General features: G+C 37.1%; 1 protein-coding gene across 2 annotated transcripts in view; it reads left to right on the top strand.

Moving 5' to 3' along the window:
* LOC134357404 (fibrillin-2) overlaps positions 1-23,379 on the top strand; it is a 347,942-nt gene that overhangs the window by 208,380 nt on the left and 116,183 nt on the right. For both annotated transcript variants that reach the window (XM_063068953.1, XM_063068954.1), the window contains 10 exons: positions 251-403; positions 2,340-2,393; positions 6,151-6,276; positions 9,450-9,575; positions 12,344-12,463; positions 16,046-16,183; positions 18,016-18,066; positions 19,944-20,069; positions 22,301-22,528; positions 22,839-22,964. In XM_063068953.1, coding sequence (XP_062925023.1) covers positions 251-403; positions 2,340-2,393; positions 6,151-6,276; positions 9,450-9,575; positions 12,344-12,463; positions 16,046-16,183; positions 18,016-18,066; positions 19,944-20,069; positions 22,301-22,528; positions 22,839-22,964 — 1,248 coding nt within the window. The remainder of the gene's footprint in view (positions 1-250; positions 404-2,339; positions 2,394-6,150; positions 6,277-9,449; positions 9,576-12,343; positions 12,464-16,045; positions 16,184-18,015; positions 18,067-19,943; positions 20,070-22,300; positions 22,529-22,838; positions 22,965-23,379) is intronic.

The raw sequence follows: 23,379 nt of genomic DNA on the forward strand, positions 1-23,379 counted from the left end.
TGTGTTTTCAATACATTGTTTGCACAAGTGGTGAATGTTTGAGGCTACTCATTTGTCCTTTTGACACGACTTAGATGATCTTTGTCTCCAGCGCCATAGTTATGTCTTGACAACCAGTGCATTGAACAGGGCTTTGATAAACAGTTTTGACTTCAAAAGGAAAGTTTTTTGACTCATGTTCCAGATATAATGAGCCGCATCCAAGGTCTCTGAATGCTTCTTTATAGTGTGTTTTCTTTCATCATTTTAGACACCCACATGCGCAGCACATGCTATGGAGGAATTAAGAAAGGGCTGTGTGTCCGCCCATTCTCTGGAGCAGTGACAAAATCGGAATGCTGCTGTGCAAGTCTGGATAATGGATTTGGAGAGCCATGTCAGCCCTGCCCAGCAAAAAATTCAGGTGTATTTTTTTTTGACAAGATGCCAAAAAAAAGGGAATTTAAAAAGTTGACAAAATTGTACTCATGCCTAATTCAATATGAATGTACTCAGAGATGTTTTAATGGTCAGTGTATTAAACATGAGGACACCCAGTGCGGCAAACCTTACACCAAATCCCAGCTTAACGATACACATAGAAGCCTTGGATGTTAGTCCATAATAGTAGAGATGATTATATTTGATGCATTCTCATTATGTTGAGTAATAATAAATACATTATGCAAATTAATGTATACGTAAATGCATTTAGTCTCAATTTGGTCCAATTCTTGAAGAAATTTAGAAATGAGAAAATAATGCCTTAATGGAAAGAGATTAAACTATGTTCAGTTATATTAATAATTAGCTTTTAAAATTTTTCTGTCAGTTGAACCAAAGGTGATAATATAACACTGATGTGTGGATTATAATGTTATTCCATTGAATGGCTCCTGAATCTTTCGCAGATTATTTACCAATGCTTGCGGACTTGTTTCATGTTCACCCAAAGGGCTGTCTATAAATATATCATAGTTTACTTTTAATTAAGCTTGTTCAGGGGATTTTCCAGAGATACCTATATTCTATACCAATTGCACCTTTAAGAGTGCACCTTTTCCGAGCTGGTCAGTAACTGTAGTTAATACTGATCTATTAAAAATGCCATGTACCGCCAGCTGGACAGGAGGGGAATGCCACACCTGGTTTATCACTGCATTGAAGATGATTAACCAGCCAAGTTGCCCACTACAAGTTACTGAGAACATGTCTATTTCGAGTGCCTTTCACAATGACAAGTGGCCAAAAGGCTCCATGCAGCCAGTGAAGTGATGTATGGTGTTCCAATACAATATTATAGTGCCAGAAAACTATAATCACTATTGCACTGTTGGTGTATACCCTGATTCCATGTAAGAAAATAATGCTCATTTAGATTGAAGGTGGAAGGAGTTATTTCTGTTTATGTCTCTGATGTCCTTTCTTTCATACATTTCTCCCAATCTTTCAGAATGTTCTCTGGGGTCCTTTAAGATCATCCATCCAAGGATCATGCATACAAGATATATATGCTTCATTTATTGTCAGTAAATTTCTTTACCATGTAGAAATATTCTGTACAATTTGGAGAACACTAACTAAATATTCTTAGTAATATCAAAAGTTTTCTTAGGCATTTTCATATTTATATAAAGCTAGCATTAATGTTTTATTTCCATATTTTAGTATAAATATATTTAATAATTATCCACAGTTTAGCTCTGTCCTTAATGCTCATATGATATCTGTACCTGTGTACTGGTTAACTATTGTATCTGGGGATCCATGCTATGTAATATCTATTTATTCCATATTTAAAATACAAACTGTGAATAACAGTGTAGCTATCTGAGCAACAAATGAACTTTCATAAAGAGCGCTGGGTGAAGAAGTCTAGTATTTTTTGAATGCCAGTCTATTGACTATATAAAACCAGATTGCTGGTTCAATCAAATTCAGGAGGGCAAGGGTCACCTAAATCTTTGTAGTTGCAAGTTCTTTGAATCAAGAGACTACAAAAGAAAAAAAGTGAGGCATATATATCTTGTATGCATGATCCTTGGATGGGTGATCTTAAAAGGCCCCAGAGAGCATTCTGAAAGATTGGGAGAAATATATGGAAGAACGCACATCAGAGATATAAACAGATATAACTTACTAAGGAGAGGACCCTGAACCCAGCTCTCAGAGAAAAAAAACAGTCATCCTCGGAGTGAACCTGGCAAATTACTCTAGATCGGGCAGTATCCAGGTCTGAATACATATAAGAATTATTAAAGTGTACTAAGTTTTGGAAGTTTTTTAAGATTATTGGTTCGTTGATAATATTTTGTGTCTCGGCTGTTCAAGTTCAGGATTACTTATTCTGTTTTTTACAGCTGAATTCCAGGCCTTGTGTAGCAGTGGAATTGGTATCACAGCAGATGGAAGAGGTAAACATTCATATTTTAAAGCAGAATCGGTCTGTGCTCTTTTTCTCCATCTTTGTAGTTGTTGTTCCTGCTTTCAAAGTAATTGGCTGCTTGGTTAAAATTTTAATGGCTTTCAGACATCCCACCTCTCCCGGAAGTTCCGGGAGTCTCCCGCATATGGATAGTGGCTCGCTGATGCCCGCAAATTATATACGTCACGGAAATCAATTTTTTTGAGAGCGAGAGAGAGAGTGCGAGAGCAAGCAAGCGAGAGTGCGAGAGAGAAAGCAAACGAGAGCACGCGAGCGAGAAAGCAAGTGAGAGCGCGAGAGAGAGAAAGAGAGAGCGACAGCGCGTCATGGCAGAGTGTTCCAAAAAAAAAGAAAATATAAAATGCGCGTCACCCCAGACTACACTAAAGTGTACCCCTGCCTAATAGGGGTCAAAAATAATGACAGTGTTGCTCTCTGCACTGTTTGCAGCAATGACTTTTCTATTGCCCATAGTGGGTTAAGACAGTAAAAGACATGTTGAGGTGAGTTTAACAGGTGTCATTTGTTCATTAGCATAGTTAACGTTATTTAAATTAGCTGGCTGGCTGCTAAGGAGCTACTCTATTGCAGACATCCCACCTCTCCCAGAAGTCTCCCGCAAATTGATGGTGCTACCTCCCTGAAATCAGTTCTTGCAGGGTGGGATGTCTGGGCTTTGCTGAATTGGGAAGCCTTGATTCATTGAAGAAATTTGTCAGTACCTTATTTTCAGTCGTTGGAAAGCATAAATTTATTTATTGCTCCTGAATTTGATAACCTTGTGATTTCTTGATCAACACAAAGAAATATTGCTTAGTTTTTAGTCAATGTAAGAAATAATCCCTTTCCCTAATATTTCCTTGTAGTTCACTTTCAATGTAATCCATGTCCCTGTGCTAATGCTGAGGTTTCCAGATGGAATCATCAGTATTTAGCCATATAAGCAGCTGCAACTCCACAACTTCAGTGCATGGGTTGATTTGAAAGGCCAAATCCATGTTTGCTGTGTTGTGGACCTAATGTGGATCCTTGCATTCACCAGATCAAACCTGTCATAGGATCTCAGACTAATTTTAGAGGGTATTAGGAGGTAAAAGCAAGTTACTTTTCAATTGCGGTGGATTCTGATTAATTGGGACATATTGGGACCAGGATATTTTGACCCAATTAAGTGGCAGCCCCAATTAGCTGATGCTTCATGGAAATAGTTTAAAAGCTATAAAAAAATTCCATTTAACTGAGTAACAACTTATATATATAAATGAAATACAAAACAAATTAGAACTCTACCAATACTAGTACAGTACTAGAAAACTCTGTTGGTTCTTAATATTTATTATTGAAGAAATTCATCCAATGTATGTTGCTATTCACTTTTGATTGACTGTAAATGAATAAAATCAGCGCTGACATCTAGTACAGATAATGGTGTGCCTTCATACAATGCTTTTGACGATTGTATCTTCCAAATCTTTATTTTCATTGTAACGTTCAAGATGATTGTTGATTCCTTCAAATTCTTCATAGTTCCTAACTTATTGAAGTCGTGAAATTGTTTCATTTTCACTCACGGCTGTTTCTGGAATATCAGAGCCCAAATGCTTGACACTGCAGTGAATTGTCTTACTGCTTATTTTTCACCAACTATAAAGTGACAAAAATCACTGCTTTTCAAACACAAACACACAAAGCTAAAACTATTTAAAAATGGTTCACTTTAAGCACGATGTGGTGTCTAACGGCCATGCACGTACATATATTGGACACTAGTTAGAAAGTCTTTGGCAGCAGTCTCCATCCCATTTAAATGGCATAGTGTCCCAAATAAATTAAGGGAATCCTGGCTATTTTCTTGATTAGTTTTTGTTCTTTAAGTGTTATCCCAAATAAGCAGCTGCCCCGAATAATCGATAGCATCCATTTTATTTCACTGGTTTAGAATTTATAAGCAATTTTATTAGTTAACATTTTTTAAATAGCTTCAATTACAATTGTTTTGAATTATCACAGGAATATAACTATTAAAATCAGATTTTGCAGTTAGAGATGTGAGGGGATAAGGTGAGAGAGGCCTTTGTCGTCTGTCAACTTTTGGGAGCAATGTCTGTTTACTGCATCACCATATATCCTGTTCAATCATACTTTGTGCAGATGCATTCTTTTACAAAGAGGCTTATGGTGTGCTTAACCTTACTGCAGTTAAGAGAGACTAATAATATTTCCTGTCATAGATTTGTAAATCTTAACAATTCCATGTTATTACCATGCTTCCCAGTAATTTGATCCTCACAGATGCTGGATATACAAACATGTGGTCTGGTACTAACATCCAGACTCGAGACTCTATCTTCAGGTTGTGCAGAGTTAGCTAATTTAAACTCAAACCAAATGCAGGTGCAGTAATTAAATTCAGTGGCTGTAGGCAGTGTGGAAATTCTGTTTCTCTTTACTACTTCCAACCTTGTGGCTCCTGTGATGGCCAACAATTTGTTCAGCTTACCATTTCAGCATTGTGCTTATACAGTAACATGCTGAGCTACTGGGCCACACTGAGTGAAAATATTGATGCAGAAGCTTTGAGATAATTGTGTTGCATACTGACAGCTTCAAAGCAGCTGCAGTTAATGACTATAAACCCATATATTTTGGAATATAATTTAAATTCATACAATATGCTTACCAATGTGAAAGGTTATGAAAGTTTTGGTTCCTAAAATATTTATCAACTACTTACCTTTTCTTTTTAAGAGCTTTAATGAATTCAAAGCTAACTTTAGAACTGAGTTTTAGAAAGATTTTTTTTTGCGGTAATTCAGTGGGAACTCAGTGGTACTGGTTGTCAAATGCCACGAGTACATTAAGGCCAAATTATAAGCATTAAGGGAACGTGCAGCACGGCCAGTGCAACTACTTCAACCTGCCATTCATATTCATTTTCCCATCAAAAGCATAGCTTGCTGCCAAGACACAGATATCAAACGAGCTAATTTGAATAGATTGTGCTTGCTCTAAGTACTTCCATGAAGTTTTCCTACTGTCAGCATCTCTGCTTTATTTAATATGACAGCAAGCACTTTGGACATAAAACAATCCTTTTTCTATTCCTACAATTTTCTGGACCTGACAACTGCCTCCTATATATCATTGGCCCCCTCTCCAGTCCATTCACATCTTTACATAAAATCGTAAAGAATTGATTGGTCAATAAGACCATTGGTTAATTGAACTGATAGGTGAAGTTGAATATTTCATGTTTACCTGCATTGCATGTTACCTGCCTTAGACATTAAAAGACCAAAAATGCTGGAAGCACTCAACAGGTCAGGGGTTTTGAGCTGATATATTGACTCTTTTTCTCCTTCCACAGATGTCTGAACTGTGGAACATTTCTAGTGTCTTTTATTTTAATTTCAGATTTACAGCAGCTGCAGATTGTTGTTTTTACTTTCAGAGTGGTACAGTTATTGTTGTAGACATTTCTATGTGGAACAATTTATATGATTATTAATGGATAATTAATGAACAAAAAATTAAAGTTCTTGGACCTTTGATTCTCGAAATGCATAGCTTACTAGAGCTTGTAAACTATCTCCGTGGTTCGTGTTTACCAATATGTTATTTGGGTTGTTATTCCACACCCATCTGAGAAAGTACAGAAAAATTACCATTCACTAAACACAATTCATAAAAAAAAACTGTGATCTCAGTAACGAGTATTTAATTGTGTGTTATTTTTTAATGGACAGACATTAATGAATGTGCTCTGGACCCTGATATCTGCCCCAATGGAATATGTGAAAATCTTCGAGCTAGCTATCGTTGTATATGTAACATTGGATATGAATCGGACTTAAGTGGAAAGAATTGTGTGGGTAAGTATGATAGTAGATGCTTGTAATCAAAGGTTTATTTTTTCCTTATTCTTTCTGCTTCTCTTAACACTAGCCAGTCAAAGGAATATTTGAGAACCAAATCTAGTAAATGACATCTACAGAAAATCTTTCATCAGATGTTCTTTCCTTCGCCCCGTTAATATTTTTTAAACAAGTGGAGGTGAAAATGAACCAGAACTAAGCCTGCAAACATACAGTAAATTTGACCAGGCAACTATATTTTGAAGTTAAAAACACCGCATATCTGTGACTGCACTTCAGTCTTTATTCTGAGCTTGTTTCCCCACTACACTCTCAATAACTACGTTGCCCCTGAATGCTGACCGCCTGCAATGCCTAGAGTTGAAATAGTGTGAAAAAGTTGAAATCCTTTTAGTGTGTACTAGAAATTTGAAAACACACTGAAAAAAATTTATCCTAGCCCTAAAATGAATCGACTACCTGAGCAGGTCATAGATTGGTACATGGTCTTAAGCTAAGTTACCAGCAAGCTGTTGTACCATGGTTGAATGCTGGCAGTCCATCATTTGTAGTCCCAGAGGTGCCTGTGAGCTGCTGCCTCAGAACACGTCAAGATCTGGTGACAACAAATTCAAAAGATAAAAGGAAGTAAAATGTTACGAAATGTTCTATATGGATTTAATTTCAGAAAACTCTAGATTTTGTTTTTCAGAAGAAAGATCATTTTGATTAATATAATTGGAGTTATTTTTGATAGCACATTTCTGAGCAATGAGGTAAGAGAAGCATTACTGAAAGTCTTTTCTTCTCCTATACATGTTCAACTCAAAGGAATTCTACATCTGTTTACCATGGACTATAGGGAGCCAAAGATCATTTGTGCTTTTGGCAAAAAATATCATTTCCACTCACATTTGTCAGAAATATTGTTTTTTTTAAATGTTTCTCAAACTTTGCCTTTCTTTATGTATTTGTTTAAAGCTTTGCACAGAGAGGTAACTGCCATTGTGAAAGTAGCCAGCATGCAGTAATGTCTACTACATGATTACAAGTGTGCAGGGTATTTTGTTAACTTTTTAATCAGATCCTTGCAAGTTTCCTGTGTGCTTAACCCTTTCACAGGCATATCCATGTCTCGGTTACTGGTTATAACTAGTGACTACGCTTTACTTTAAGAAACTCCAATCGATTTACTGGCTTTTGTGGAATATATTCTATATTCTGGTATCCTTTCAGCAAAAATACATAGCCTTTGTCTATGAATGATAAAGAGCTACAATTTTATGTTGACAGGGATATAGTAAAAAAAAGATAGAAGCTCCATTCTTCATTAAATGGCAATGTATGGTATTTACTTTTGAAAATCACGGACAATTTTATCATTCTTTAACTTAACATGCTTATCCTCTGGTGATCATTCTACTTTAATTATTTTCCTGCCTGTTCTGTTTTCTTGAAGCTCATGCTACAAGTTATTTAACTGCTCAATCACAGTTCCATTTTCACAAAGTTATTGATTGCAATCCTGTAGGAAAAGCTTGGAGCATTTTGCTTTCTAAAGATGCCATATCTATGGAAGCTGCCGTTCTCCTTTCTGATTATTCAATTAAGAAGTCATTTGAATATTCCAATGAAGTAGAATAATCCATTTCAGTGGCTGTTGAGACTGACAATGGGCTCACACTCTCTAAAATGGATGTCCAGGGATTTATGGTTCATTAACAAGGCCCTTTTGGAAATTTAACAACAAGCCTTTGTTGACTTTTATTGACTCTGTTAACATTGTGAGCAATTTTGGGTTCTTTATCTAAGGAAAGAGGTGTTGGTTCTGGAGAGTATGCAGAGGAAGCTCACAAGAATGATCCTAGGAATGAAAGGCTGTACTCAGTGGAGTTCAGAAGGATGGGTGGAAGGGATTCTCATTGAAATCTACCAGAAGTGAAAAGGATGTTTCCATTGGTAGGAAAGTCTAGGATCCAAGGAACAGCTTCAGAATAAAGGGATGTCTCTTTAAAACTGAGATGAGGAGAAATTTCTTCAGCCAGAGGGTGAACAATCTGTGGAATTTGTTGCCAGAGAGGGCACTAGAGGCCAATTCACTGGGTGTGTTGAAGGCAGAAATCTAAAGTTTCTCAATTGATAACGAGTTTAAGGCTTATCGGGCGAAGGTGGGAAAATGAGGTTAAAAAAATTGGCCATGATTGAATAGCAGAGCAGACTAAATTGGCCAAATAGCCTAATTCTGTTCCTATATCTATTAGTCTTACTATTTTTATTTCCAGATTGAAGATTATCCCAGCTATGTAAAAGAATATATACACATATTCTTTTTCTCCCTCTCCTTTTTCTCCCTCTGTCCCTCTCACTATACCCCTTGCCCATCCTCTGGGCTTCCCCCCCGCTTTTCTTTCTCCCTAGGCCTCCTGTTCCATGATCCTCTCACCCCTTTTGCCAATAAACTGTCCAACTCTTGGCTCCATCCCCCCCCCCCCGTCTTCTCCTATCATTTTGGATCTCCCCCTCCCCCTCCCACTTTCAAATCTCTTACTGGCTGTTCTTTCAGTTAGTCCTGACGAAGGGTCTCGGCCCGAAACATTGATTGTACCTCTTCCTAGAGATGCTGCCTGGCCTACTGCGTTCACCAGCAACTTTTATGTGTGTTGCTGTGTATTAGTAGTGTTATTTTTGCATCCATTATAAAATTAATTCTGTATGTTCTGAAACTGCCAGAATTTGTTGAACCTCTGATAAAGGTAATGGTCTGTGAGTCATTTTATATCATGTACGAATGCCTTTATAAGACTGGATTTCATAAACTAATTATCTGATTTATTTTGTAAATTTAACGTGGCAGCCATGACAGTACAAAGCTCAGTAGAATTAGTGTAACAATTGGCTTTAGTATCTGAGCTTTTATTGTGAAAAGGACTAAGCCTTCTATTGACTTTCTTTTGTTTACAGTTCATAATGAGCAACAAGCAATTTTATGTTTCTGAATGTAATCCCATTTGGAAATAATACATAAACTACTAATTTGGGTCAGAAATTATGTCACCAGTGATAATTATTTACCAAGCTGAAAGGAGAGGAAATAACCATTTTTTAGCTGTGATTGATAATTTTCATATGAAATACTTTGATTATATGAGTACTTTCTTCTGTCTGTGATTTTTACTGCTCTTACCTTCTAGACATTGATGAGTGTGCTGATAACAGGCTCCTGTGTGATAATGGTCTTTGCCGGAACACACCTGGCAGCTACACCTGCAGTTGTCCAAAAGGTTACCTCTTCAAACCAGATTCTGAAACATGCGAAGGTGAGAATATTAGTGAATGCACTCCATCCCATTTGTCATCATTTAGCTTTACAAAATATCAGGCATCTGTTTTACATGAAATGTCTGCACAAATCACATCCTGAAAGATGTTTTTGTAATGAAGCAAAATGCATGTATTTCATAATGCCAAATGGAATATTGAAAACAAAGTTAATATATTTAGTTTCATGTTTTTCCAAGCAAGCTTGTTCTACGCCAGCAGGTCCCAACTTTTTTTATGCCATGGACCCCCACCTTTAACCCAGGGGGTCACCCCTGTTCTAGGCAGCAATTGATGTTACTTCAAACATTAAAGCAGAAAGAAAAATGCCATACTTTCTTTTCTTTCTCACCCTGTTTCTTCCTAATGTATGTTCACTTTCCTATGCCAGTCTCTTGTTGATTGTGTCTGCTTCACTGGTTAAACAAATCACAAAAGAGAACATTGGGGAGGAGAGCCATTATTCATAAATGCTCTTAATTATAACTAGTGAAGAGTATCAGACAGGATTAATATTTTCATTGGGATCATAATCAGCATTGCATTAGTTCTTTGACAATTGTCTGATGTATTTTATCAGTTTGTTTTCAAGTACAGTACTTGAGATGACATGTTATTTTTCCTATTGTCATTGTTAAATTGTTGGTTATTCATTGTCTGACATTCTCAAAGAGAAGCCAATAATTAAGCGTTACATTGTCTGCCTTAAACTATTAACTGCAGTAAAACAGTTCTATGAGGACCCACTCATCAGCTGCTCAATGTCCAACTGTAACACCTGGTTTTGAGCTATTTCCTTACAAAGCATGATGGTTTCATACCCTCTCACTGGTATTTCATGAATTAACAACTTTTAGCCAGTCTAACTTCCTCAGAGTCACTAGATGGACGTGTGTTTAGTCAGTATATTGCTTTCTGATTTCCATTGAATGCTTTTCCCCCCAAGAAATTGCTCTTGGTATTCTGTAAAAAATAAATTTAAAAAAGAAAACTGAAACCCTCACAATCTCCCATTTTAATAAATTACCTGCCAGGACTCTGAGCTAATCTAAACTACACCAATTAGAGTGATGAGAAGTGAAAGGCTGTAGACAAAAGGACCTAATCAGGAGACAACCTTGTTTAACACCATCGTCCATCACATACACCAGCAAATATTTTCTTTCTTGCTCTATGCAAGATGGATCCTAGTATCCAGCTGGTTTTTCTCACTTCCGCTGCTTGTACCCACAGGGGTCAGCATGAGATGCATGGCAAAGTTTTGGAAACTAGTGGTCATATTAACTCAAATGTGAGTCAAATTCTAGAGAAGAGGAAGGAACAGAGCAGACGTAGTCAAAATACTGAATAGAATATCCATTATATTTGACAGATGCTGTTTGTTTTCTTAAAAATTTTCTCAAACTCCTCAAAACCTTGTTTCCCATGTGATTGGCTCACTGTAGCTGAATCAGGATACTGTGGTTTGCAACATTTTAGTCTGGACAGTAAAAATTCTCCCAAATGGCAGAACAGAACTGATGTAAAACAGGTTTCTTTTAATGTCTTGTTTCCAGGTTATCGAACATTTTGTAAGTGGTAAACCAAAAGGTACTTTCCTTTTCTTCTCTAATATAAACCACACTCCTAACGAGAACCCTTAGACAAACACTAAAGCCACGAAGTTAGTTCCTGATTTGAAACAGATATCGTATATGGTCATAAGATGATGCCTGCCTAAGAAAGCTTACAAATCTAAGCCTTGCTGTGGTTCTGAGATTCAGTAAACTTAAATGGGAAACTATGTTTATGTTTATTTTGGGGTATTCCAACAGGAGCTAAAGCCCATTTGCTGTTTGCGTAGCTCTGTTGGCCTTTGATAAATGTTCCAGAACATGCTGAAACAGCAGTTTCAATAACTAAATGGAAAAACACTCTTGGGCTATGCTTTTTAGTTCAATTGCCTTTGATCCATTTGATCTCAAAACTACGAGACAGTCTTGAGTTTTCTGTTCTTTTTCAAGGTGAAAATTTTCTTCATTATGCGCTATCATTTCACCCTTTCTCCAGCAGCCGCTTCTGTCAGAACTGATGGCACGCTCAAAGCTATATGTGGTGAACATGAGAAGCTCAACATTCAGACTCATTTACTTGTGCTGAGGTTGAAGCATTCACTTCTCCTCTTGGCCTTGTATCCCCAATGTATGGATGGTTAAGGGCAAATAGACAAAGTCCTTATAGATAGCCTTGTTGCAGTGGTTTACTATATTACTAAGAAGAAACATTAGCTGCTAACTATAAATTATCACAGAAGAATGTAAATATATGTTTAAACATTGTTAAAAATATCCATTCCCTTCTGAAATTAAAGAGATGAAGTTAAGCTTGAGATTGGACTCGTCATTTTACAAAGATAGGTAACTTCTTTGAACAGATGACAAACATTATGAATTAATTCTATTTTTATCTAAGACACAAAATGCAAAGAAGATTCCTAAGACAGCACGGTGATTTAAGAATTCACATCTTATTCCAAAGACAAAGGAGAGAAGCTCCTGCTGGTTAAAAGTATTGACTGTTTATTTTCACTTAAAGGATAGGGCCAGTTGAATAGTAACAGTTGAGATAGAGTTGTGCTTTACTTAACAATAAATTTCCCTTGAGTATTTTTAAATGTGATTTTGAATTGCTGTTTTTAAAGAGCACTGTTATGATTTTTGTTGTGTGCTGACTGCTTGAAGCTGTCGATCGATAACCGTTTTTAAGAATGGCTATTCTGTTTCTCCAGATGTGAATGAATGTGAGAACAGTCCTTGTGTTAATGGAGAATGTAGGAATACAGCAGGATCATTCTCCTGTGAATGCTCCACTGGTAGCAAACTGGATTCAAGCAGAACTGTTTGCATTGGTAAGTCAGACAATTTCACTTTTTGTTTAAAAAAGCAAAATACATAATTCCAGACCTGATAAAATATATTACATTGAAGTCTTTTTTTATAACATCTCAATTTACTTTTCCTCACAAATGAATTAATTGGAATGCCTCATGATGGAGGTAATTATGCTTGTCTGGCACCAACACATTTAAATATTACACCATCTTCAGACTAGTATTTTTTTATGGCTACTAGTGACAAATTTAAATCCTTAGTAAATTGTAATTATTAACTTAATTTTAATAACCTATTTTGAAAAAAATGTTTGTTCCCTTATTTTAAGATGTCAACTTTAATTTAAACCATTAATTTTGCAATGCAGTAGTTAATGTAATTCAAGTTGAAGTATCAAATTCAAGTTTAACTGTCATTCAACCATACACATGAATACAGCCAAATGAAACAGCATTCCTCAGGGCCCAAGTCGCAAAACACAGTACCAACAGCACACAGCATATACCAGATATAGTTACATTATCAGGAAAGCATACAGTCACACAAAAAAAATACAGCCCGAGTTCCTGAGTAGCATGGCCTGTAGGTTGATGGTGCATGGGATGTAGCCCTGCTCCAGCTAGTCTCTGGAACACTGGAGGCCATGCCCCAGACCAGTACAGATTCGAGAGCGCCCACAAAGGCCTCTGCTCTCTCCCACACCGCCTCTGGTGTCTCCCCTCCTGGGTGGCTACAACATGGCATGAAGGCCTGGTCTGTGCAACAATCAAGGCAACGCAGCTCCTCTGCTGTTGGTCGCGACGATGAACTGGACTCGTGCTACTCTACATTACCAGTGTTCAGCAAAAATATCTGAAACGGTTTGTTGGACTGCACACCACCTCTGCACAATAACGGTGCGCAACAAATCCAGGTGACAATGCAGCAAGTCTAGCTGCCTCGCTATTGAGCAACTGGCTGATGGGGATATATAGCCATCTTTGTAACACCTTATATATTCTTATTTTCTGTAAAATGTTCTCAGCTGTGCACATCGGAATACCGTTTAGAATAATTGATGCAATATACATGAGGGCTCAAACTTGACTTATGTTTAACCCTGAAACTCATTAAAGGGGCTGGCTATCGTATTTTTTTTTACTTCCGAGCTGAAAGTTACAGTGAAGTATCATTTTGTTTAATGTCTGGACTGCACTGGAAGTTGACTGAAATTGTACTGCCAGATCACAATGGATCTTTGAGAGGCGGCATGTAATGTTGTAATTATAGTATAGAAATTCTCAGCACAATGATGCAGTGTACCAAATCCACTAAAATTAAATTATAAAAATTTCCAGTGCTATTTCCTGAGACAGAAACACCATAGATTGGAAATAAGGTAATCTAAATTAATAAAAGCAGATAAAGCAAGCGACAAGGCTTGTAGAAATCTGATGAAGGGTCATTGAACTGAAACACGAGCTCTGTTTCTCTCCCCGTGGAATGCTGCCTAACCTGCTGAGTATTTCCATCAGATTCTATTTTTATTGCATAGGCATCTAGACTTCTTTGTCTTTCTCAGTAGAAAAAAATGTAGTTTTTGGACTGAACTTGGACTTTGTATAAAGTCAATGTACTATCAAAGGACGTTATTCATTCTATTGAGTACATGCCAGTTCTTTATTAAAGCAATCTAGTCAAGCCTACTCTCCTACATGTTCTCCGCGACCTACCATATTATTTCCTTTCAAGCTATCCAATTCCTTTTTGAAAGCCTGATTGGATTTTCTGCTACTACTCTTAGAAGCAAAGTTTCAGACCATATTTCTGAGTAAAAAAATAATTACCTCCCCAAACTGGGTTGGGTCCATTATTAAGAAAGAAGCAGAGAGCTATCAAATCATCCGGATTGGGGCCGGGGGGTGGGGGGGTGGGTGCAGGGGAGTTTAGAAGTGTATAGGGACTGAATATCCACAGTGAAGATAAAGCAGTCTTGGCTAGGGAACTGAAAATTATTGAAGCATGTGAAGTATCAGGGGCGTAGGGAGGAGGTAAGGGAGCCAAGGTATGTGGGCATGAGTTCAGTGGGGATGGAGCAGATGGACATATTGGGCCTACCAGGACAGCTAGGTTTATGAATCTTAGGTAAGTGGTAGAACTTTCCAGTGCAAGATACAGGAGTCTTTCAGGGTCGTCAATTATTTCTGGTGCGCCCAGTAAGACTCCCTGTAAATCGGTGAGACCAACGCAGTTTGGGGGCCACCTTTGCTCTGTCTGCCGCAAAAGGCAGGATTTTGCACTGGCTGACCATTTCAATTCGACTTCCCATTCCCATTCTGAATGTCCATCCATGGTCTCCTCTACTACCATGATGGGATCAAAATCAGGTTGGAGGAGCAGCACTTTATATTCCTCTGTTTGAGTAGCCTCCAACCTTATGGCATGACATCTATTTCACAAACTTCTGGTAATTTCTTCCCCTCCCTCCCCTTCCTTTTTCACATTCCTCACTCTGGTTGTCCTATCACCCCGTCTTTTCTCCTCACCTGCACATCATCTCCCTCTGGTTCCCCATCTTCTATGGTCCATTTTCCTTTCCTATTATATTCCTTCTTCCTCAGCCCTTTATCTCTTCCACCTATTCCCTTCCAGATTCTTCCTTCATTTCCTCTTCCTACACCCAGCCACCTTACCTCTCGTCTATCACCTGCCAGCTTGTTCTCCTTTCCCTACGCCACCTTTTTATTCTGACTTCTGCCTCCTTCCTTTTTAGTCCTGATGAAGAGTCTCAGCCTGAAATATTGACTGATTATTCCCCTCCATAGATGCTGCCTGATTCGCTGCGTTCCTCCAACATGTTGTATTTGTTGCTCAAGATTTCCAGCATCTGCAGAATTTCTTGCGCTCATTAGATCTCATTGTTTCTTGGTCCACAATTCATCTGCAAGTGCAATTTCTCGCTGTCCCCTAATTCCTTCTGCACAGTCTTATCATCTCTTATGACTTTGGTTTCTCCAATATAACCCTGCAGCTGAACTTTTCCTCCAGGTCTTCTACATGCTCCCTAATGCTGGTGATCACAACTGGGCATGATACTGCAGTTGTAGTCACTAAGGCAAGGGAGAGAATAGGAAACCACTGAATATTTCTTTCAAGTAAGAAGAGAAAGTAAAACATTCATGGAATAATTAGAGTCAAAATAGGAAATTGTGAACTGAATTTGTGGCACTGCTGAGCTGATTGCTGAGGTGCTGTTGAGGATTGGTGATAACTAGAACTTCATTTCACCCAAAAAGTATTTTTGAATGTCTTGTGCAGTTCTTTCTGGTTACTTCAAGACTGTAATGATAAACAGCTGGGAAAGCTTTGTGATTCTAATACAAACATCAGTCTTTATTAAGAAAAATATTCTTCCAGATTAAGATTAGGCCAGCTCAGAAACATTGTAAACAAATTATGTTGTCAGAAGATCAACAAATATCTTTCCCAGCATTTAATATGAGGATATGTTAAGGACCCACTCATACTTAGGTCAAGTGCGGGATATTCTGAGATATTTGTAACTAGAAAGGACTTATGATTTTGTGTAATTCTTTAAATTCTCTCACGATTTACAACAGACAGTGTGAAAGGAACATGTTGGTTGAACATTCAAAACAGTCGCTGCGAAGTAAACATAAATGGAGCCACACTGAAGTCAGAATGTTGTGCAACTTTGGGAGCTGCGTGGGGCAGTCCTTGTGAGCGCTGTGAACAAGGTACAGAAAACAGTGGATCAGGCCAACAACATTGACTGTATTGAAAATGTGGTACTTGAACTGCTCAAGACTTTTTAATGAAGAATAACAATTTGAAACAAAGCTTTTTTTTTTGCTACTACACTAGGTACTTAGACTTAAGTTTACAATGATGTAAACTTACCTATGACAGAATATGAACAGCTAAATTGACCTGCGTAGTTCCTTTTTTTAAGAAAACTTTAGATTTTTTTTCCCAGTTGTTTGAGTGCTTTGAGAAAAATAACTGAACTGATATGTTCTAATATACTTATCTATTAGTGATAAATACCTTAACCATTCCTCTACTAACCACTAATGAATTTTACTTATTGATATTGTACAGGATATTAATAAGGCTGAATTGGTTCTTGAGTGTTCTTTCTTACTTTCTATAGAGATACAGCACAGTACAGGCCCTTCTGACCCAAGGAGCCTGTGCCACCCAAGTACATCCTTCTGATCAGTTAACGTATTAATCTGTACATCTGTAGAAAATGGGAGGAAACCAAAGCACCTGGAAGCAACCCTAGCAGTCACAAGGGAGAACATGCAAACTGCTTAGAGACAGCAGCAGAATTGAACCTGGGTTGCTGGCACTGTAATAATATTATGCTAACCACAATGCTACCACATTGCTCTTTCTTCTGTTCCTTTTTTGATCCAAGAACTATTAGAACACAGAAGGGAGTAACTTACTTTTGGCCATATTTGCCTCCATATCCTCACCAGTGGTTGAGTACAGAGATTTCTTCTGAATCTTCTTGCTAGGTGTCTTAATTACTATAAAGATGGATTGTTTTAGATTCCATTTGAATATAAACTCCTTTTTATCCCAATTAATGTCCCTTAATAATTTTAATGTCTTCATAATAACTGCTGTGATCCCTCTTACCTCCCAAGAAAGTCCCAAGCCAATCAAATTTTCAAAAGCTTTCAAATGCAATGCCTTTGAGTTGTGGTATCACTCTTTTGCACTTTTCCCAATCTGTTTATAATCATTTTGTGAAATAAAATCAGAACTTTACAAAGTACTTTAAGGTGTGACTAATCAAAGTGCAGTGTAAATTTAGTAACATAGACTTACTAGTTTGCTTTAACATAGAAAGAGGGAATTTCATTTCAAGTCCATGCAGGCTCCTTGTGGGATCACCTACATATTAGCAGTCCCTTATTCTTACCACATAGACATGTAATTTGTTTTCTCTTGTGCCATAGCTTCCTTTTTCATTATGGTGATGCCAAACTGCATGCACCTTAACACAGTTGGGCTCTTTATTTCCAAGACACAAAAGACTTCCTGAATCCTGTCAAGAATCTCGCTGTTACCATTTATAGATCAGAGTAGGAATTTGTTTAACAGGGATTATACTACTCTTTCTGGCCCCATTGGAAGTATGAAAAAGAAGTGCTTGTTTCGGCTTTTCCTACAATAACTTGAGGGTGTTACTGTAATTATCCCTTTCTTCCCACCAGTTACCATTGATCAGATCGGAACTTACACTTGCAAAGGAATGTTCCAAATTAGGCTGGGATCCTTAAAGCAACACACACAAAATGCTGAAGGAACTCAGCAGGCTAAGGAAAAGAGTACAGTCGACATTTCAGGCTAAGACCCTTCTTTGGGATCTCATTTCCATAGATGCTGCCTGACCTGCTGAGTTCCTCCAGCTTTTTGTGTGCATTGCTCTGGATTTTCAGCGTTTGCAGATTTTCTTTTGCTTGGGATCCTTAAATTGCAGGTTAAGGCTGAAGAGAGAGGAAACAGAGTAAAATTTAGATTTTTGTACTTAAATTTGTATCTTTATTTATAGATACTGCCTGTCCAAGAGGGTATGCAAGAGTTAAGGGTGTGGCCTGTGAAGGTAAGAAAATGTCAAACCTTTAAAATTTTTGATACAAAAATACTTAATACAACAAGATGAAATTTTGAATACAGAAAGAAGAATTTTTCATTAATGCAATAATTTCATGGTTTAACATATCATAAATGCTTCCTTGCCAATGAGGCATGTTTGAAATATAGTTGCTACTTGGATTGTATGTTCCAAGTGTCTCAGACAGAATAAAGTAAATGAGCAGATAATGGACCATGTGGGTCCTCTCTTGCATTTGGAGAATAAACCGCCAAATTTCGGCAGCTCGTGGTGCCCTGCTCTCCAAAGAGCAATTTAAAATTGAAGCTTGTGGGAGTAATTTTGCATGGTCATTCGCCTAACTTTAGCAGTCTGCTTATGTGATTCGACACAATAAAAATCATCTCTTAAGGTTCACATCTAGAAAACGTTCTGGAATGGATAGCAGAAGCTGTAAATGAGATAGTTATATTTTCATGACATTGTGAAAACCTCACAATGTCATGATATAGTAATAGGGATATAGTAAGAGAAAATTTCACCAGCTCTTCCTCTAAAGCTTCCATGGGATACTTCTTGTGCATTTGAGAGGGAAGTTGCATTTTAACATCACAAATGCAAGATGGCTGTGAAAGTGTTGAATTTCCTCAGTACTGCTCTGAAATATCATATATTATATTGCAGTCACTGAAATGCAAACTAAATACATTGCAGAGTTAAAATTCTCAGACAAAATGGAATTAATAAAATAATTGTTGCCATCATCGTATTTCAATTAGCCCTGGGAGAAAACCAGGAATGGACTACACTGCCAAATGTTTCAGCCTATTTGCTTTGAGGACCACCAGGTTTCAGGTTTCTTAATAGATTTTCCACCATTTTGACGCAAACTTGGAAAAAATAACCAATGCAGCAGACATATGCTGAAGTGGTTATATATAATTTCTTGAAGAAGTAGAGGAATGTAACTAAAACAGATAAACTTGATCCAAACCACACACCTCCCTATTTTCCCAAACCCCGACAAATACACCAGCCAGCATCACAATGAACTGCTGTGCTAGATTATCACTGAGTTCTAGTGGAATCATGTGAGTGTTCTGAGTAAGAAAATCTGAGCTTTATTGTTCAGTATGTAGATACATTTTAAATTTACCACGTGGCAGATACCTTTAAAAAAAATATCCTTAGTATCACATTCTTTCTGCTTTATTTGTGTGATATGTGTAAAGAGAAGAAGGCTGATTACAAAACTACAGCTTGCTGGCATAGTGCCTCCAAAGCAAGCAAATAATGAGCAAACTGGTGATCAATGTTGAGAATAGCCATAGACCTAATATATTTAAATTTTAAAATGTATAAATGAATGTGTCACCAACATGAAATCGGGCTTTGGTCATGCTCAGTAGAAGCAGAATCTCAGGTCAAACTGAAATCAAAGCTAATCTGGCTTAGACCCAACTCAGCTTTGAACAGGAATCAAAACTGCCACTTTCTTGGTCTATCAGATTGTGATCATACCACAGGGAATGTTCTACCTACTGAGCTTTTGAAAGAACAAGTCCTTTTTTAAACATTCCTAAGAGGGAAAGGATCGTTTTTGATCTCCGATACTATGCAAAATTTTGTGCCATATCCACTCTGAGCTCCATTTCTGAAAATTAGTTCCACTGAAGGCCTTGAACAAAATCTTAGGAATAAAGTAGTAACAATATGATGCAATTAGTGCACAGGATTGTCAACAAGTTTCAACTTAACTAGTTTTTTTTCCTTACCAGGATATGCTTAAGCATTTACATTGATCGTTGACTACATTTTAACATATTATAGAATAAGCCAATAGAAACAAGAGTTAAGGCTCTCATTCTTTTTGTTACTTTGGACAGATGTGAACGAATGTACAGTCTTTCCTGGTATCTGCCCAAATGGGAGGTGTGTGAATACTCAAGGGTCCTTCCAATGTGAATGTCCTCAAGGACTGACCATAGATGGCACAGGCCGAATTTGTGTGGGTAAGAAATAAATTGTCATGCTTTCCTTTAAATATAATAAAGATTTGGTTAGCATTAATTTTTAATATGTTACTTTATGTGCAAAAATTAGAGTGTATATTGTTCTAGCAGTGTAATGATTTGGTTTCCACTTTAACTTAAAGCTTTTAATTTATGTAAAATACATAGATGTATTGGGTTATTTGTTTTTATATGATGTTAGAGATAGGTTACTGCTTTAGTTGATAGGAATGTACAGCAGACTTAATTCCAGGAATGAAATGTTGCATATTGTATCCAAATTTTACCACAAAGCTTTAAGAGTAAGTCAATCTGGGCTGGTTTGCTGCTCAGTTGGACCATCAGTTGTCTGTATTTTCACTCCATCAGTGTTCAAATTAAAATTGTTTCCATTGGTGAAACCTGTGTTATGGCCATTTGGGTAATGGAAATTTGCTCTTACAGAATTCTCAAATCATTGCCCAAAAGCTTGAGATACAGCATTACATTTGGTCTCTTCGAACCTGTATGATAATTAATTAATTAATACATACATACATAAAAAACCTTTTTTTCCCAACTCATGGATTTCAATGCAGCCACAGATGATCTGGTTTCACATTACAAAAGACTTCAATACAGACATTTTTCTAGAAACACAAAACAACTGTATCATGGGGGTTGTCTGTATTATAGTTTAAGTGAGAATCTCTGGTGGCAGCAGCAACTCCGCAGCGTAGTCATTGTGTAGGAAAGATTACATGAAATTGGTCCACATGCATCATTATGACCTCGTCAATGTCATCAAAAGAGGAAAAGCTAATCCTGTTTTCATAAATGCAGCATTTAAAAGAGCATCAAACCAGCCAGGAAGAGTCCATTGATGGTGTTGTATTTGTAATACAGAGTAAGATGCAGTAAATAAGATCCTTTTCTACAATAATATAAACAATTTTAATTTGCTTTGATTTCAGAAGCCACCATCGTAGGTTCATAACATCTCAAAATTCTTGTGAAAACCTGGACTTTTTTTTAGTTTTCCAACATACAAATAATAGAATGCAGATACAGTGAGAAATTAATTTAGTTATGTTTATGCTCTGAAGTTACAGTTTAATAGATCTTTGTTGTGGGCTCTCTGGCTACAAGACAAACCTGAGTGTACCATTTCAATTCTCCAAAATTTCAATGATGTTAGAGACGCTAGGTTTATTCTTGGTAGCTTTCTAAATTGTCTTGCTGTCTGCTCTCAGCATCTGGTTGCTACTCAGACTTGCTGCTTTAGTTCAGAATATCACTCCATGCTATTACTAAGAAATAATTAACTTATGATAAGAATGCATAGAATTCATTAGCAGATGAGGCAGGAAAATTGTTTAGGTCTAGAGGGAATAAGGCTTTGTCCTGATAAGTTGAAGAGGTTTGCCTTTGCAAAGGAGACAGGGAATGCAAAGTGTGTAGAGTATTGAGATAGTGTATGAAGAAATTATTGTCTGGTTGTACATTAGTAAGCACCTATGCTAATTTCTCCTGTATGCAGTTCATTTGCCAAGAGTTAAAAATAAACAGACATTGTTCATGTACTTAAAACTAGGCGGTAAAATGAACCTGTGTGCACCATTTTAATGTTCCCAAATTTTCACCAGAGTGCAAGTACCGCTGTGCTTTGTAGAACGAAAGGTATTTATCAAGTACATTTCAACTTGATACTCACTAGCTTCCCAACTGTGAAAGTAAGTAGAGCAAATTTAGTTTTGGCCATGGTAAAAATTGGCATTTATATTACGGTAGAATTATTTTTCCCTGTTCAGGTATATATATTCAGTGCACAATATTTACCTCTGATTTTATGTTGCACTTCAAAAAGAAAAATTAATTAGAAATAGTCATTTTTAGTTACTTTGTGCAATCTAAACATGACTCGAAAGGTAGGAGCACGTTCTGAGACTGAGTACTTTAAGTATTTGGAAATAGAAGTCCTATTCTAGTCATTCTCATTAATTGCATACATATATTAGTGTTTGTATTTTATACTTGACTTTCAAAATTCAGCTCCTTTGAAGTCAATTTTCATTACTTGGACACTGCACCTAGTTGGCTTTTGACTTTAAAACAAACGCTAAAAACAAACTTGCTGTACGGCAAAATCCTGTAAAATGTTGTCAGGACTTTAGTTCAGGTATAGGTGGGTACCTACGATATTATAGACCTTCCATGATAGGATACTCTTATTGAAATGTGCTCATTTGTAGATATCCGCCTCGAACAATGTTACCTGAAGTGGGATGAAGATGAATGTACTGAGCCAGTTGCTGGAAAATTCCGAATGGACGCCTGCTGTTGTTCAATTGGATCGGCCTGGGGTTTAGAGTGTGATGAATGCCCCAAACCAGGCACTAAAGGATACGAGCTTCTTTGTCCAAGAGGTCCAGGTTTTGCCAACAGAGGTGATATTTTAACAGGAAGACCATTTTATAAAGGTATGATAAAAGTCACTGCTTCTCCCAACTAAGGTCATGTTTATACAAGAAAACATAATTAGTTTTAAAATTTGAATAAAAGATAAATGAAAATGAAAAAAATATAAAATAAAAAGTACTTTTTATGAAGTTCAGTTGTCTGATCTAATATACAATTTCGTTATGCTAAATAGTACAATTTGATGTGATAGATATGTCATTCAAAACACAAAAAATATCACTGTAGAATGAAGCAGCATGAGCCTAGTTATTATCCAGAATCTTATACTGTAACTATAACCTGGTGCTTCATACTCTATTGTTCTTCCAGATGTCAATGAATGTAAAGTGTTCCACAACCTCTGCATTAATGGAAAATGCAGAAACACTATTGGCAGCTTCAGGTGTAAATGTGACAATGGATTTGCTCTGGATATGGAGGAAAGGAACTGCACAGGTAAGATAACATGAGCCAAGTGACCAGTATCAACTGATAAACGGTACAAGGGATAAGCAAAATAAACACAACTGAAAGCATAACCATGACACAAACAGCATTAGTACCTGTAGCAACCATAGTGCCAGCAGTATTGACGGGGGGGGGGGGGGGGGGAAATATGAATAAGGGATGTCTATAAAAATTTGACCAGCTGTTCAGCAGGATAAATTGCACAAGTGGGACCAGTGGCACATTCAAGATCATCTGCTTAAGCATTGCGAACAGGACAAATACTGGGAACAAACCCAGCAGCACAAATGCAGAAGATTAGAAAATATCGCCAATTGAGATAGCTTATGTCACATCCCACTTTATTCAAAAAAGCTGAGAGTAGTAAAAATGATAAGGTAGAATACTCAGCAAGCAGAATGAA

The sequence above is a fragment of the Mobula hypostoma genome, chromosome 16 (assembly GCF_963921235.1).
Source record: "Mobula hypostoma chromosome 16, sMobHyp1.1, whole genome shotgun sequence".
NCBI classification, from domain to species: Eukaryota; Metazoa; Chordata; class Chondrichthyes; order Myliobatiformes; family Myliobatidae; genus Mobula; species Mobula hypostoma.